This window comes from Aedes aegypti, chromosome 3 (genome assembly GCF_002204515.2).
Source record: "Aedes aegypti strain LVP_AGWG chromosome 3, AaegL5.0 Primary Assembly, whole genome shotgun sequence".
Lineage (NCBI taxonomy): Eukaryota > Metazoa > Arthropoda > Insecta > Diptera > Culicidae > Aedes > Aedes aegypti.
This window is the reverse complement of record NC_035109.1, coordinates 333849488-333867854: the sequence shown is the minus strand read 5'-3', so window position 1 is coordinate 333867854 and position 18367 is coordinate 333849488. Positions and strand designations below refer to the sequence as shown.

Genomic DNA, 18367 nt, shown 5'->3' with positions numbered 1-18367 from the left:
AATAACACATCTGTAATTTTTTGATACCATGACCCCACAGTTATGGATCAAACAGTGTGGAGTCCAACCTATAAAATTCAATAAAAGGACATGGAAAATGTAAAATTGTAATTTAAAAGCACGAATCGCATTGTTTCAAATTGGAACTTCCGTTAGTAAACTGTTTTGAGTGCAATATTTACATAGGATTGCATAAAAATTAAAAATTGTGTCGGTTCCTGAAAACCATATTATGGATCAATTTTCATATTATGGATCAAATTGTGACATTGATTATAACAGAATGTGTTCCCCTGATATGATTTTTTATATCACCAGTTGTTATGAAACATGTACCGTTAGTAGTTAAAATAACAAAAATTCTTACAAAATTTGCACCAAATTAAACTAAAATATAACAAACCCTGTTACAATTTTATCAAAATTATTACAGAATGTGTTGTAAGGATGTTACAAAATGACAAAATTATTACAAACTATGTTACTGTTTCTGACATCGGATGTTGTTTGCAACAAACTTATAAATGCGATGTCAAAAATATAACAAATGTTGTTATAAATGTGTTACTAAAAATATAACAAGTTGAGAACAAAGCCATCTTGATAACAACATTTTATCTACTTCTGTTATTTTTAACAGCTGCTGATAGGAATGTGTTATAATTTTGTTATGTGGTTCTGGTCGGGTACGGATCAGTGCGCAAAATCAAGAGATTTTTAACTCAATGCATCTGTATTGCACGGTATGGCAAAAGTTAACAATGTGTCATATATAACTGCAAAAAATAGCAGTGTTAGAGCTGGAAACAAGGGTAAAATGCCCTTTTTATTGTGATACTGCATTGTAGTAACTGAGACATGAACTGCTTCCGCTCCACACCAAGTTTTCCACAAATTTACAAACCTTGATGTTTTATTAGTTTTATCCTTAGTGCTGTTGTCTAAAAATGTCGAATCCAATGCATAAAATAGCAGAAATCTACATTCTTTGGAAGTGATCCATAACCGTGGTAAACAATCATTTCCTGGTCCATATTATGGATCACTAGTTAGAAGTGCAAATATTCGGTATTTTGAATAAAAAATCAAGTAAAATGTTTTCCAAAGATGAATTCATACTAAATCGAAGCGAACGAGCATAAAACATGTTATAACATTTGAATTTTACCACCTGTGGGAGCTTATGAATGCTGACGGCACTTCTTACAGAAAACGACCATATAATGATAGCTGTGTGGTACCAACTAAACATTTGTCAAAAACACCGTTATTTAGCAGTTGAATATTGTGCCTAACTTTACAAATGGTAGAAGACAAATAGTATAACATGGGAAAAATATGTTTTAGGTCAACGTTTATGTTTTGAGCGAGTTATCCGATGTTGAACGCCAAAGTGATCCGTCACTGTGGGTGATCCGTAACTGTGTGGGCATGGGAATTTTATTTTGTCTTTTGAATGCCGTCAAAAGATATTTTTTATGTTTGCCCCAATCAGAGATATTCTCAATCAAAGTAGGCACGTTTTTAGTTAGTTCTAAAAGTGTTTCATAGACTACTTTGATGAAAAATTTGAATTCAAAACTCTAGAGCCAGAAAACCAGTTTTGTTCGGACCACCCTATGTCGCCGTAGGAAAATAACTTTAAATCGGTCAATTTAAGAGATACAAAAAAACTTTTTTTGGCAAAGTTGCTTGAAATTGAATGGTCTACAACTTTGCTGAATCATGTATAATATAATTTCTACAAATAAGAAAGTAAGTTACAGGGACCCAGATAGCCGTAGCGGTAAACGCGCAGCTATTCAGCATGACCAAGCTGAGGGTCGTGGGTTCGAATCCCACCGGTCGAGGATCTTTTCGGGTTGGAAATTTTCTCGACTTCCCAGGGCATAGAGTATCTTCGTACCTGCCACACGATATACACATGCAAAAATGGTCATCGGCATAGTAAGCTCTCAGTTAATAACTGTGGAAGTGCTCATAAGAACACTAAGCTGAGAAGCAGGCTCTGTCCCAGTGGGGACGTAAACGCCAGAAAGAAGAAGAAGAAGAAGTTACACAATTTCTATGAAAATGTGGTCCACCCTAATTTTCAATAACACCAAATAAAGGGCCTAACTAATACAATCAACTTTGTAGAAGACCGTTTTTGCCTAATGTTTCATTATAAAGCTTAAAATGCATCTTTCCGCGTAAGACTGATTTCTGGACCATAGTGCAGTGGGGACGTAATGCCAGAAAGAAGAATAAATATCAATAAGCCAAAATCAGTGGTTCCCAAACTTTTTGAAGCTGCGTCTCTCTTTGAAGTTTTGCATACATCTCGAAGACCCCTGAAAAGGAGTGTTCTTAAAATAAAAGTTCACCGGAAATCTTCCAGTGATCTCAATGTAAATCAACAGATATCCTTGGCTTGCAAACCCAAAAATCACATCTGTGCTCCACCACAGATAATGCGAGTATTCTGTCAAGATCATCACATCAGACTACTTGTAGTCCACAAAGAATTTTGCCAGCAGTCCAACACACATCTTTCCGGACGAGAGTCCGATAAGAAACTTCTGAATATAATCTTGTCCGAAATCAACAAAAAATCAAATAGTTGAGAAACTTTCAGTAGAAACTCCTTCGAGCAATTTGTCAAAGATATTCCTGGGAGTACTATGAAGATTTTTGTGAGTACCAGAATCAACGAAGTTTTTGTCAATATTTCTCAAAAAAGGACATGTTAGACATCTACCAAGCATCACTTCTGCAAGTTATTTTGAATATTTCAGGAAACTTGGTAATGGGCATTTTGGGAGGTGTGTGGACAAAAAAGTATGTGAGGTTTGAGATTTCAGTTAAAAATCAAATATTTATATTTTGTCAGAGGGTCATAACATTTACTCGCACTAATGTATGAAATTTGACATTATTTTATTTTTCTTAGATAGCTTTGAAAACAAGCTTTCGAACAGTGTATACATATCAGTATAAAATACTATATAAGATCTTGCTCTCAAAAGAAATATTGAATGATGAATAAGAAAAAACCATTATATTGTACCAATAACAATTTATCGCCCATGGTGTGATTCGAGCTTTTCACAATAGTAGAAGTTGTTGAGATCTTTAAAGGATTGAAATTAAATTTTTTACAGAAATCTGTACTGTATTGTTGAAAATTTTCAATTGATATCGTTTAACATCTGTACAGGTTTTGATTGGAAACCTCATAAGATTTTGTTTAAAACTTTCGAGAAGTTTTTGACGCTGTAGGATAAGTTGATTACACTTACACTTTACAGCATTTGTTATGTTCAAATTATTTTCTGCTCAGCTTACTTATTAAGAATTCTCTCAAGATTATTCTATTTATGGTTCTGCCCAGTATCTCAGCGATCAGAAGCTTCACTACAAAAGCCTTAGTGAATTTCATTAAGTATCCTGTTATTTAAAATTGTCATTTATTTTGTAGGTTCCATGAACTATTTATTGAAGCATGAAAACTCGAAAGTAATGCGGGAGCTTAATTTCTTCTGTTTAGCAATAATATGTTTAGTAAAAAATAGTTTTGTTATTTTCCACACAAATTTTACATACACAGAATAGTGTCTCATACAAATGGACACAATAAAAAATATTGGTAAAAATATAACCAATTGTATTCCGAAATCTTGAAAATACTTTGCCATTCGCAACTCTACGAGAACATCGATTATCAACTTGTTCATTTTAAATTTACAATACAAAATCCAATTGGAATGCAAACAAACATGTAACGATCAACAAACCCGTCCCGGGTTGATAACATTAGCAAAATGCGTCCCCATTAGACGCGCATTAAACTTTGTTTCGTAGTTCAGTCGCGATTTCATCTCGCTACGCAGTGTAACTCGGTTATCGCCGTTCTAGAAATGTTCATTGCGTCCCGTTTCCAGCGTTCGATGGATCGCGTCCGATCTCAGTCAGACGACTTCTTCTCACATACGTCGGTTCACGGTTTGAAGTACCTTGCGTCCGCTTCCGGTCGACGATCACCCATCGAGAGAATACTTTGGGCTGTGATATTCCTGGTCTCAATTTCAACGTGTGCGATTTTGGCACGAGAAATCTACCGACGGTGGCAGCAAACTCCGGTTATTGTAGGCATCAACGAACGCATGACCTCGATTTGGGAGATTCCATTTCCTGGCATGACTATCTGCCCAGACCTCCCATTGACTAATTTTACAGTGGGCTGCGATGGACACTGCAAAATTACAAAAACCTTCGTGGCAGAGTCCACTTGTCACACGATCAACTCACTTTCCATGCAGGAAATGTTTCAGCCGGACCTTCTGACAAATGCTAGGAATTACCCCTATCTTCGTGGTATTAATATAAAGTCCAACTGGGATCTCGATAATGGATACGATAACAGCTTGAGCTTTGAAGATAACTATCACTCCTATCCAAAGCGGTTTATCCTAGGCATGGGTGGCCAGTTTCTGGATATAGATATTAAATATCGCAAAAGTGATTTCGTCAATATAGACGGTAAGACTCAGTTCTTCTCGATCATTCTACACCTCCCAAATGAGTATCCACAAAAGATCAATGGGTTTCACACGGTACCAGCTGGTCAAAGCTTCGTATTGCACTTATCGCCTCAAATGATGATTACTTCGGAGGAACTTCGAAGCTATCCGCCCCATAAACGGCAATGCTTTTACCAGGATGAAAAACAACTCAAATATTTCAAACATTACACGGAATCTAACTGCAAACTCGAATGGTACAATAACCGTAGTGAACAATGCAACTGTACAATGTTTCCAGTCCCGAATCAGAAGAACCGAAAGTTATGCAGCCTTTTTGATGACAATGCCGATTGTTTGATCGATTCTTGGCACTCTCTGACGAACCTTACTTTGGTGAACCAAATGAAACAGCTGCAAAACTATAAACTGGAGAAGCTATCGGAGGAAGCTTGCATGCCACCGTGCACTTCCATATACTACGATGCCGATATTGCACTGTTGACTTCGAACTCCATCAAACCCTCGGAACAGTAGGTTTTGCACTTCTTCACCCGATTACAGATGTCCTCGAACTAAAAACGAAAATCTCATTCCGCAGCTACGTCACCACTACGCTGAGAGCTCAATTCCGATCGCCACAGTTTGTGGCGTGGAAGCGTCGTGAGCTGTTCAGTACGACCGATCTCATAGCCAGCATCGGGGGACTGGCGGGACTTTTTGTCGGCGCAAGTCTGCTGAGCATCGTGGAGCTGATTTATTTCTTCAGCATTCGACCCATTATCGCAGGCAAACGGCTGACGTACGAGGTTCCACCCGAAAGCGAAGAAGATTACCGAAGAGCGGCGCATTCGCAGCTGATTGGAGGGAAAGGCAATTGAAAGGAATCGTTGCAATGGTGGATTTTTTTTTTTTTTTTTTAATCTTTATTTGAGTGTATTTTAACGCACGAGGGCTAGTTCTACACTTACAATGGTGGATTGGATTAAATGCGTGAGTGATATGCTCGTAGGTGAATAAATTGAGTCAAAACCCCAGTCGTTCGCAAGTATTGGTTTATATCAGAGTAAAATTTCTTCCGTGTGGTACTTTAGAGCTATAATTTTATAATATATTGATGCACATTTCCATTTGAATATTTCTCTACTAAAAAATCCAAATTGTTCTTGAGTTTGGATTCTAGTTATCATTGGATTGTAAACCAGTTTAAACTTAAGCAATTCTTTCAATACAATTTTCTTCCAATTCATATAGCTTCATTTTGCATCCAGAAATGTACTGATACGAATACTAGAAATTTTGAAATCTGCATGGCACACTGAAGTTGTGATTGTATGTTTTTGTTCGCATCAAGTTGTTCTACTCATACAAAACGGTTTGAATATATCCCTAACAGTTAAGTGACCACAGCGCTTATGCCGATATTGCATAGCAATTGATATAGCAAAATTATGGATATATTAAAAATATTTTGTTGGATTAATATATCAGGATATCACGATACATATTGAAGTTGATGACCACAACTCAAGTATGTTCTAGGCATTCTAATACTTTCAACATTTTTTGAGACATAATGAAGTGCTATGGATATAAAACAGAGTGTTATAACATAATTCATAAGTCTACGTTAGTTGTACAGTCAGCACCATAAGAAACTACGAAAATTATACGAACGTGAATGTAGCACTCACAATCGTTATTTTATTCTTTTCTTGTTATCTTTTTTCTCATTCAGGATGATTCTGCGAGTAGGATGAATCGCGACAAGTTTATCTCAAATGGAAGCAACTCAATTTTGGTCGCCTCAGTCGACTCTTCTCACCTCACCCGATACACAAAATGAACACGATTCTCTAGTTTGATTTATTTTTGTTTTGATTATTTATTAACTTATTATTATTCAAAGACGTCGACACCGTTATAAAATTTGCTCAAGGAATATATTTTAGTTGCAAGTCATACATGGCACTTTTAATGCACTTCGTCATGAGCGTTTAGTAAATGCAATTTGGCCGCTAGATTCGACGTATAAAAGTGCGATTCATGCTGACGATTTGAGTTGATCAAATAGTTCTATGCCCATTCCAAGTCTGGTACCCGTATTCCAAATTCTTAAACAAGTTCATACGCTTTCAGATCTAAAAATCAGAAAGGTTTGAGATAAATATCAACATTTAAATAATGATATTTTTTTTAGAGAATAATAAATTCAACAAAGTTTGATAAACCATTAACTGAATAATAACGAAATTTCCAAAGAATGATGTTATTGTGAAAGAATAATAAAATCAACATCAGTGAACTTGGAAAAACTATTTTTCGGGACCCGTCTTGAACGGTTGCAAAATTGGATAATTGACTTGAATAATACACCAGTAGCGCAACCAGGATTTAGCTCTAGGGGGGGTTTTGGCAGTCAAATGGAAGTCAAAGTAGAAAAATTTAAATATGTTCCTAGACTAACTTTAACAAAGGACGAAACAAAAGTTGCAAATTTTAGTTTCTCTCGGCCGTTTCAGGCATACCTTTTTGTATAAACTTACACCATTTGTTAAAAGGAGTCTGTTTAGAAATGAATGGTTAAAAAGTTCATATGAAATTTAAATATTCTAATATTGTCGCACCGCCACCAAACCGGATCGCGCTAGTGAGACTCGCGACGCGCCTCAACTCGCCGCATTTGAAATCAGTTTTTTAGTGTGGCGCTGCATTCTTACCATTTTTATGAACACAGCGCACTATTCATAGCTAATCCACGCACGGGCCCGAGAAAACAATAATTATAAATAAATGTTGGTCTTGATTTCTACCGGATTCATAATAATGATTCAAATCTTCATCCATTGTGGTTTGTTCGAAAGTTCATCTAAAACTGTCTCATTACTTATAGATATATTTGGAAGCATATATATTTAAGAGTGGTAGCAATCATTCATTCTCCGCCTATTCTGTTCCTTAAATACGTTTTCAAGTTTTTCAACGACGAGAATGATCTTTCAGCACGTTACGTTACAGTAGGAAAAGTTACGATTATTTTTAGCTGTCAGTTGAAGGCAAATCAGCATTGCAGGTTTTGAATCATTCCCAGCTCGTAGACGAATATTTCGACAATAATTTTTCATATGGGCTAATCTGCATTCTTCATCTTTGCTCTTTTTGAATTATTGCAGAGAACTGAATCACTTTTTATAACATGTTTTCGCGCTGTAGAATAATGAATCACTAAATCTTGCTAAGCCCTTATGAAGAAACAGTGTTAATTTCTTATTTTGCAGCTTAGGAACGGAACCGCCATCCCCTTTGAGATTTTCTAACACTAGGATTTAATTCGTAGCTATTGAAAATAAATTAAATGCTTCTCCAAAAATTTACGCACCCTGAAGGACGTAAAATTTGTCCGAATGCTCCGTCAACTAATAGATTGTTGATGCTTCGGATGTTACATCAATCAACTGTGAGGAATTCCAACATATCTGCTTGTATGTTTGAAAAACATCTCAGTAAAAGTGAAAAAGATGTTCTCAATAAGTAATAAGTAACAACGAGAATATAACTGTTAATTCAACCTACTGCTGCCGCGTTTGTAGATTGCAGTATGGTAAGCCACATAAACTTTTCTGCTCTTAGGATGTTTGACCCTCAAAACCCCCCCTTGGTTGCGCCACTGACATACACTAACCTTGTTGAAAACGTTGGTAATAAATAATTATCATTTTGATAGACTCGTTATTGACTTCTAAAGAAAATTATGCTTGAAATAGATCCGATGTTCTTCCATTGTGCAAAAATTTCACGGTTCACTCTTATCTTTTGGACAACACGATTCTTCAACCAACCATTACAAAATAATCTTCCGCCCAAATGTTCATTCAAACAAACGTCATTGGAAGAAATATCATTTGACTGAATGTTCTAAAGCTATTCGACCAAATGTCCATTCGACCAAATGTCCTTCCTTCTTCCTTCTTTCTGGCGTTACGTCCCAACTGGGACAAAGCTTGCTTCTCAGCTTAGTGTTCTTATGAGCACTTCCACAGTTATTAACTGAGAGCTTTCTATGCCAATTGACCATTTTTGCATGTGTATATCGTGTGGCAGGTACGATGATACTTTATGTCCTGGGAAGTCGAGAAAATTTCCAACCCGAAAAGATCCTCGACCGGTGGGATTCGAACCCACGACCCTCAGCTTGGTCTTGCTGAATAGCTGCGCGTTTACCGCTACGGCTATCTGGGCCACGGCTACGGCTATCTCGACCAAATGTCCTTTCGACCAAATATACTTTCGTCCAAATGTCATTCGACCAAACGTTATTCGACCAAATGATTTTCGACGAATTGTCCTAAAGCCATATACAGGGGGTTGTCAAAATAACTGGGACAGGCAAAAATTGGGCTAACTTTGGAATGCTGTAACTATGACAAAAATTGACCTATTTCAATTCCTTAAGAAGTAATGGACGGTTCAACTAATCTAGTTTTGAAGTGCATCCACGGAGATGAACTACGACCACCGGATACCGCTGATAATCCGGATTTCCGGAAGCATGTTCAAGCCAAGTATTAAGATCGTTTCAGAAACAATCAATATATGTTCATTTCCCTGGAATCGGTGCCGGTAGTGAATCCGAACTGAGATCAAACAATTTATTCACTCAAACTATATCGCGTAATATTGTTTTCTCCCACACGATATGTATTGGAGTTAAATTTCAATTGTCCCCAATCAAAGGTTCCCTAGGGGACACCCAGTGGTCCCAAAAGTAGTCACTGTAGTCAACTATCCATTTTGAGTCTACAGTTGCCCTATTTACGACAAGACATGGAGAATGAGCCGTCGCATGATATGTTTTGGTGTCGAAATGTCTCCTATGCAAGGTCCCCCCGGGGCACTTGGCGGCGCCATGAGTGGCCAAATCTGTATAAGACTTATTTTCAACTTATAATAGGGTATTTTATGATAAGCCAGGGAGAAAACAATATTGCGCGATATAGTTTGAGTGAATAAATTGTTTGATCCCAATTCCGATCCACTACCGGCACCGATTCCGGAGAAATGAACATATCTTGGTTGTTTCTGGACCGATCTTAATACTTGGCGCACCAATCGCTTCAGAATTTGCTTGAACATGCTTCCGGAAATCCGGATTATCAGCGGTATCCGGTGGTCATAGTTCATCTCCGTGGATGCACTTCAAAACTAGATTAGTTGAACCGTCCATTATTTCTTAAAGAATTGAAATCGGTCAATTTTTGTCATAGTTACAGCATTCCAAAGTTGGCCCAATTTTTGCCTGTTCCAGTTATTTTGACAACCCCCTGTATAACATCCCCGTAACGCGGGTAGATCACCTTTTCGAGGTGCGTTACGAGGTAAGATCTACCATATTGTACTCTTGTTGTACCTGTTCTTGATAATACTGATAAGTTATGGTCGGAAAAGTATAAGAGAGTAACAAGTCACTAAGACCCACCTATTTGTCCTAGATGATTAGGAGGTCGTAGTGGAAAAATGACTTCATCAGCATCTGGGGCTGGTTTCAATTTATAAGACAAGTTCTTTCCGAATTCAAGTGCTTATCTTTGGATACTTAGGAGGTAAACGATTCCGAATTAGTGGAGTAGCAAACCTCCTACATCCTATAAGCTTCTTATTTCAAGGAATCTAAATGTCTAATGCGATAAACCTGGTCACAGTTACAAAACACGACTTTGAACCTTATTAGTAGAACCGATAATTTGATACGCTAGAGTACCGATGCATAGTCAAAATCAGTACCATTCAACCAGCTTAGTGGCCGAACCTGATTGAGAAGCGCGCTTTTGAGAGTTTAATGATGACAAACTGTTATCTCCAAAAGGTATAAATAGCGGTATCTTCTTCTAAAGAGGCTCTATGCAAAATGGTGAATGATGATAATTGTATAAAAAAACGACTACCGTAATCCGGGGTAACATTGATCAGTTTTTGGGATATTTCTTAGATATTGCATTTGGAAATGCAAATGTCGCAGGTTTTATATTTCTAAAACAAGTACTGGAACCTATCGCTCGTGACTATATACTGTACTTTGGTTTTAATCAGATTTAAGTATGTTTGAATAAAAGTTTTAAATGATTTTTTGATTAAGCTGATATGGGGTAACATTGATCACCCTTGTAAACAACGTTCGGTAATATTGTAAATGTCGTTGCTTACTTAAATCATGGCCCCTGAAGCCGAATATGATGTCTAAACGCTTACATCTCATTTATTTTTTGAGTAATTTTAAAATTAAAAACACCTCGAACAGCGGAAAACGCCCAAAGGTAGGCAATTTCCTTAGAAAATTCTGAATTCTTATTAGAAATTCGGTAATGTTGTTTAATTGAATAAACTTATGAAAAATTTGACAACGGAATCGTTTTCGGCGATGTCATTTTTCGAAACAATCGCATTTTCCTTGCTCATACCATTTGCAGAACTCGTGTGACACATGAATCTTCGGTAGTGTCATCCATAATGATAAAAGTCATTGATACAAAAAGTTGACAAATTCACGCATGAAAGAAAAGCAATTTTCTCAAAAACCTCAACTTTCATTAGCTTATGGATGTAAGAAAGATATGCAGCATTCATGCTTTGAAAATATTTCATCAATAAATGATGATTCGCACTTTTTTCGAGAAGGATCATACCGATCAATCTTACCCCGCTGATTAATGTTACCCTGGATTACGGTACTTCATTATTTCTCAATAGTAATGGAGTAGAACGACATGCACTAAACATTGGACACGGGTATACCACAAAAGATCAAAGAAAACTGATCGCAGTGGTTCATCCCGAACAGAAACAGAAAAAAATATATAATATATGATAATAATAATGTTTCGCAAAAAAAAACGACGATTTCGTAGCATGTTAGTAGGGGCACTTAAACGCGATACTACTTGAATCTAAGAATTGTACGACATTTCTCAGCAAAAATCAATTCCCCAGAATGACATTTCCCAGAACGCCATTCCCCAGAATGGGGCATACCCCAGAATTAATTTACATTCATTACGATGGTTCATTCCTATATACAAAATACGAACTTGAACAAATTTCAAGTTAGTTACACCCCAAATTGGTTCATTTGGATCCCCATAAGCTACTCTGAAAATTACACAGTTCGAACGAAACGTGTAAATTTCTGAGACATATAATGCACATAATTGGAGCGTGGAATATCATGGACATTTATATGATATGTCATATAAACTTCAATTATATGTCATGTAATCTAGCAGGATCCTGAGTGATTACATGACATATAACACATTTTTACATGATTTCTAACTGAAATTTACATGACGTCATGTTTACATCGCATAAATGAAGTTTACATGACGTGTAATCTTCATTATTTTTAACTGTGTAGAGTGGAATCTCGAACTCAAACTGGTCGGCGTTAAGTCAGAGGGGACCAAGAACAAAACATAGGAAAAATGGATTATTCTCTCATTAGATGCGAAATTACCTTACCTCCGTTTCACTTTGACCAGATCTGACGAATGCTGTAAACTGCGAGAGATATGTCACAAATTTACTTTGGATGATCAATGAAAATCGATAAAAGTGTGCAGTCAGAGTGGACCAAGTGCTTATTACCATAATAGCGAAAATAATCAGCGCGCTGAGGAATGTGAGAAAATGAAAAACATTTCAAGAAATTTGTCAGATGTTTCGACATCGAATGATTCTTCTAATTATCTTTCAATAGAAATTTATAAATGTTGCTTAATTCAACGCATTTGATTTTGATTTTTGACCATTTACCATTTTTGAATGGGTGGTCAGAAATCGCAACAATTTCTGTGCAGACAGAGAGGACCAAGTGTTGAAAAGCAATAAACGGATTGATTATTGCATTTTTTGAGTCAATTTCAGAGTCCGATAGAAGTTTATGGTAGTTCTATGGTGTATGTATGGAATGTGCAAGAACTCGCTTATTGGACCACTATATTCTGGTCGGTACTCAAAATTTTCACTTGGTTCACTCTGACTGAACACATATTTGAATATTTCTGGTCCTCAATGTCCTGACCCTGCAAAACCTTATTTTTCAAGCTATCGTAATGTCACTGATATCGGTATTGACGAATTATTTTGAATTATTATTGAAAAAATTGCGATACTGATGTCGAAGGGTCTTGATAATCTGCTCATTCTGTAGATATCTGGGTGCATTTGACCATGCAAGCATTATATGATTGTTATTTTCCTAGAAATTGTTCAGTCAGAGTGAACCAATAGTCACATAATCCATAAACAAATCGTTCCTTCAGAGGTTTGGATTATGATTTTTCATGATTATCACTTATATTATTTGAAAGTAACACAAAGATGTGTAGAAATATTGAACTAAAATTTAAACGAGTTCAACAATTACAGAGCGCTAACTTAAACCCTTTTTTCTCAAAATATGAAAGAAGTCATTTGGTCCACTCTGACTTAACGCCAACCAACTCGTTTAGCCTTACCTTAGAGTTGATGGATTGCGCTTTTGGACCTTAAAAATCTAATGAAATTTGCAAGATGTAACTTAAGATTTTAGTCTGATCAATTTGGGCCACCCTAGTGCACACAGGCTTTGATATTTTGAAGCCTTTACGTTTTGTTGCAATTATTTTAAAGAACTTCATAAAAGAGAATTGTAATTCGGTTTCATTATTCTTAATAAGACGAAGACAATAAACCTAGGAAGAACAATCAATGTTCAAAAGAAGGGAGAATATGCTATGAAAGCAACAAAACTAATTACATCAATTTGCTTTGACAATATAAAACATATAACTCTAGAACAAATCACTTTTTCGAAAATACAATCCAAAAGAACAGCTATTTTTCAAAACAAGGTAGGGGTCGTCCATATACCACGTGATCATTTATGGGGGGAGAGAATGTATGTTGTGTAATACTTCGAACATATATGTAGCATATATTCCATGGTACAAGTTGTCAAGAAAATTATTCCAAGATTGATATGATTGAAGACAATTACCGGTATGAAACTCATTTCAAGATAATTGTATCACAGTACGTATGAAGTATAAGTACAAAACGAGTGAATAAAGAATAATTGAACAAAATACAAACTGGAACGCAAAGCTGACAAAGGATTACAAGACAGCATTCAAGGAATCGCATAAATCTAGACTACAAATGAGACAAAGGATGCAGACGCCTAACTTTCAAACGGTATTTTCGGACTCAACTACAATTTTTTGCTTGGGATCCATATTAATGAATTGACGAACTAATATTGGATTGAGCGAATTAAGGCTGGGATTCGAAGCGTCTGGCAAATAATTTTTAACGAAAAGTAAAAAAAACTGAACAAAACCAAATTTATTTTATTTTTTTATCGTACTTTGAAAAAGAATAAAAACGATTCTGGGGAAATTTCTATTGTGGGAAATGTCCCATTCTAAGGAATGGATTTCTGGGCACTGTCCCATTTTGCGGGATGTCGTTCTCGGTTTTGACTTTCTGTGAAATATCCTAGAACCGAATCTAAGTTGTTTCTACGTTGACCCCAATAAAGCCACACGATATACGCATGCAAACAAATCTGGAAAGCTGGGAAGCAGGCTCTGTCCCAGTTGGGACGTTACGCCAGACAGAAGAAGATATTATATAGATTTCCGCTGATTTCACGAGACAAATTTACTCAAAGATGGATTGATCCTACGCAAAATTGTGTTCTTCTAATTCAAACATGAATATTCAGGTATAGTTGTTCGAAAAATTGTCGATTTACTTAATTTTGGGTAAAGTAAAAAATGAAATTTAAAATTATTAATTATAAATAAAATAAAATTGTGTGTGGCTGTGTGTGCCAAACCTGAATATGGGGCATGCCTTAAGAAATGTAATGGTGCAGTTCCGCGTTATGTTCAATTCGATCAGTGAAAAACTAAATCGGCTGATCGCAAGGATTTGTGTTATTTATTTGAGTTATGATAGCGAACTTTTTATTGAAAATATTAGATTAGAACAAGCCATCCATTGTTAAAATGAACAGCAGTGTTTCACCGTTGTGGCACAAGCCAATGTGTTCACTTTTGCGTCTCCGAATATTTTCCGAAGAACAGTTCATTAAAAGAGGAGCGATAAATTTCAGAGGAGTTTCAGAGGAAGAATTTTGTTTGTTTGTTCCGATCTGTAGCCAATTTCAAATATTTTCTTTATAGATGCCAGAACATCTACCAAACGTATACTATGGTCTTTCCGCTCCCTACTACAACATCCAAGTCTCTGCAACTCTCATATACCACGAGTTAGACCATTTGTGCATTTCTCCGCAGATTTTGTGTAACAATAAGTCAAGTTTTAGATGGGTGAAAGTAGATGTCCAATCATTTATCGATTCCAATTCCTATAACTTTCGAATGGACGTAGCCTACACAATATTTGATTTTGTGGTCTTCGTGGCCGTGCGTATATTGTCGTCAAGCAGTGATCACATCGTGTCAAAGGGTGTGGGTTCGATTCCCCCTTTAGCCATTGAAACTTTTCGTAAGGAATTTGCTTCGGATGTGTCACTGAAGCATGATTGTCCGTTGTCTAGTGTTAAGTTTACAGTCTGTGCAGCTGAAGACTGGCTGAAAATAGTGTCCGTGTCTTTAAATGTCTGTTTCGTTTAACCCTCTAATACCCAAATTTTTGTTTTCGATTTAAATATTATTTTTCGTTATCTAAAATCGTTCTAAACACGTTTTGGGCATTTATTTATTTTTATTCGCAAATTTTTAAATTTTGGTTTTTGATTTTTATAATTTTTATTTTTGAACATCCCTAGCTTTTTTCATTTTTTCTTGAAGCCTTTTCTAGTTGTTGATTTTTGGCAACAATAAAAATTTAAATTGTTGCGGTATTTTTAAAAATATTAAATTTTTATTTTTTTTTCGGAGCGTATTTTATTTTCCGTGTAACTAACGGAAAACCAGGTTTGAAATGATTTTAATACCACCAGGCTCTTCTTTTGTGAAAGGTTAATCGTAGAAAAATATAAGAGGTTCGATTTTTTATATTACACGTTAAATGAAGCCCAGGCATTTGTAGGTTATATAAGAATGCAATTTTTCAAACAATTTCTAAAAATACAAAAAAGTTTTAAAAGTCATAAAAAACATTTCTTATATGCGTGTTATGAGTCAAGGTATAAGCCAAAAATAAAATCATTTTGATTTGCGAGCTACGAAAAAATACACAAAATTCCAAAGTGTACCCCGTCTAAAGGCGGGGTTGGGTATTAGAGGGTTAAGATGTAGTGGTTTGTCCTAAATCTCTATCCATGGTAATAGACGGGAAGGAGGCAAAAATCAGATAGAAATCTAAAGTTGTACGCCTTATGAATTTGTGCAAATCGTTAATGCTAATGCTATTTATGTATGAAATTAGTAGTGGAATTCCGTACCCAGACAACCAAAATGTACGTATAACGAAATCACCTGGAGGCTTAATATGTGCAAAATTTCACTTATAAGATGTCGCGAAAAGGCCTTCTACGTATAAAAGTGGAGGCGATATGCCTGCATATATTATATGATGAATAATAACATACAATGCGAGTGTATAAATATTCTAACCTGTAATCTTATGCGACTTATCTTATGATAACAAATGTTGATTTGACAGCTGCTACGGATTGATACGACTTACTTTGTACGAGTGTACGAGACGAAACAAAATGTATAAATGAACTCAGCAAAGAAGAGTTTTATGCGAGGAAACTCATCAATCTGACGAGTTTATCCACGGTGTTTTGCGGGTTTGATGTAATTAGTATGAATAAACGAGTTGTAATGTGAACATTCATGCGATTTCTGGTTGCCTGGGTAATCTTCAAAGGCTATACAACGGTATCTTTGCAACTTGGTCAATTTTCCGGAATACCAAAGCCAAATCCCGTCGGCAAACCTTGCCACCGTCAACCTACCTTAGTCGCTTCGCCTCGTCAATAAATGGTCTCTTTTCACCCTCGGTCAACAGCTTCCACTGTGCTCCCAGGTTCTTCGATATTTCTGAGTTGTGCATCTTGGGATTATCTTGTGCCATCTTCCGCCGCTGCCCCCGGGACCACACCATGAAAGCATTCATCGGCCGTTTGATGTGTTCACTTCCGGGAGCGGCACCACCACCACTGCTACTACTGCTGCTGCTGCTTCCGACTGAGTTAGGAGTCCCGTTTCCGTTATTGCTGCATGACAGGTGCAATTTTGAAGCAATGGTCATGTCCATTGTGAACTTGAGATTTTTTTGCGTTGTCGTCTAATTAGGTCACTACAGCTCAGCACACGCCACTGTCCCGCGTCACTCACAATTCTTTTGTTTTATTTCGGCGTTTTATTTGCCACTTGTGCTCTCCGTATAACGATTATATCACTTTATTACGAAATAGTCGAGTTTGATATCTCTTCTGGAGCAATTCGTTTACGTTTTTTTTTTTTTTGTCAAACACTGCAATCAATTCACTTCAATTATCTTTGCAACAACGCGACTCCGCTATCATTGTCCCCTGAAAGCATGTACTAAATTAGTCTGCCTCTTATCAGTGCGATTTTTTATGTGCAGTTCAGATGCAATCGATCTCGGTCATTTTTTTACCCTTTTTTATGTATTTCGCGTTGATTTTCTAGCTTTGACAAATTCACATTGCAACATTTTTTCTAACATTTGGCAAACACACCTTTGGGAGATCACACGGTATGGAAGCGCGAGCAATCCTATCCGAAATCCGGTGTTTCCCTCTTATCTGCACTCGTGGAAGCCGTTAGAGTTCCCAAAGCCAGTCACCGATTCAGACCGAGAATAAGCGAGATATCTTCCGTTCGCGCGACGATGTTTTCAAGTCGAATTCTAAACACATAATGGTCCCATCATAATCTGTTCCACTGTTGATATTTTGATAAAAGAGCGACCGAACCAACAAAAAATGGAAAACAACAAAAACCCGAACAGAACACCCGAGATACCATCCAACCGGAGCCAACAAATAACAACACCACCAAAGAGTCAAACCTCGTATAGGTATCTCGGTTAGGATGCAGATGCGGCGGAAAGTGCGCGGAGGAAAAACGCAGTTTTGACTCCAATGTGAGAATAAAGAAGAAAATTCAACGGCAATCGACGCGTCATTATACCGAGGCGAACACATTCCCACAACAAATACCTACACGAACAAAAAAGTCCCTGCTCGCCAGTTTTCCGCTGAATGTGGGAGAAAGGAAAGAAAAACACAAAACAGTTCTTCGTCAGTGATATCCTTTTTTCCTCGCGCGAGAGTGTTCATAAAGACCGCGCGTGAACGAAAGAGATCGAATGAGAGGGGGCTCTTTTGCGCCCACGTGGATTTGAATGGTTGTGGATGGAAAAGTGCGCGCTTTCCTCGACGTTGTCGACTGGCTATGAGGATGCTAGCAGAGAGTTGTCGGAGTTCGGAGTAGTCCATGGGATGCTCAAAGTTGGATGGAACGGTAGTTCTCTGAGTAAACGCTTGGGCTAAGAGAATGAACATGTGCGTTGTAGAGTGTTATTGTAGGGTGATGCGGTATGACGGTTGTTGCTACAAGATCATTCAAAAAGGCATCCGTACCGGTTTCGAAACTGAATTGCTGAATTTTTCAGGCAGCTTCAATAATTTACTTAGTATAATATTGCAAATCTTAAATCTAAGGTTATATCTCACAGTCTGTTTTTCTTGGATTTCCAAATTTTTCATCAGCTGTGAAAACTTAATTTCTAATGATATTTTAAAACAAATGAAATGATTAATTAGAAATTAATTTGCAAAATAACAATGTTGTAATGGAATTCAAAATCTGATGGAATCA

General features: G+C 36.8%; 2 protein-coding genes across 2 annotated transcripts in view; one reads left to right on the top strand and one right to left on the bottom strand.

Moving 5' to 3' along the window:
- LOC5567214 (transcription factor SOX-3) overlaps positions 1-17801 on the bottom strand; it is a 54007-nt gene extending 36206 nt beyond the window's left edge. Inside the window, exon 1 of the mRNA XM_001651594.2 lies at positions 16474-17801. Coding sequence (XP_001651644.2) covers positions 16474-16775 — 302 coding nt within the window. The 5' untranslated portion in view covers positions 16776-17801. The remainder of the gene's footprint in view (positions 1-16473) is intronic.
- Positions 3675-6299, top strand: LOC5567215 (pickpocket protein 28). Its single transcript, XM_001651593.2, has 2 exons — positions 3675-5035; positions 5104-6299. The coding sequence occupies exons 1-2, from the start codon at positions 3900-3902 to the stop codon at positions 5381-5383; spliced, it is 1416 nt and encodes a 471-aa protein (XP_001651643.2). The 5' UTR covers positions 3675-3899; the 3' UTR covers positions 5384-6299.
- Positions 17802-18367: the final 566 nt, after the last annotated feature.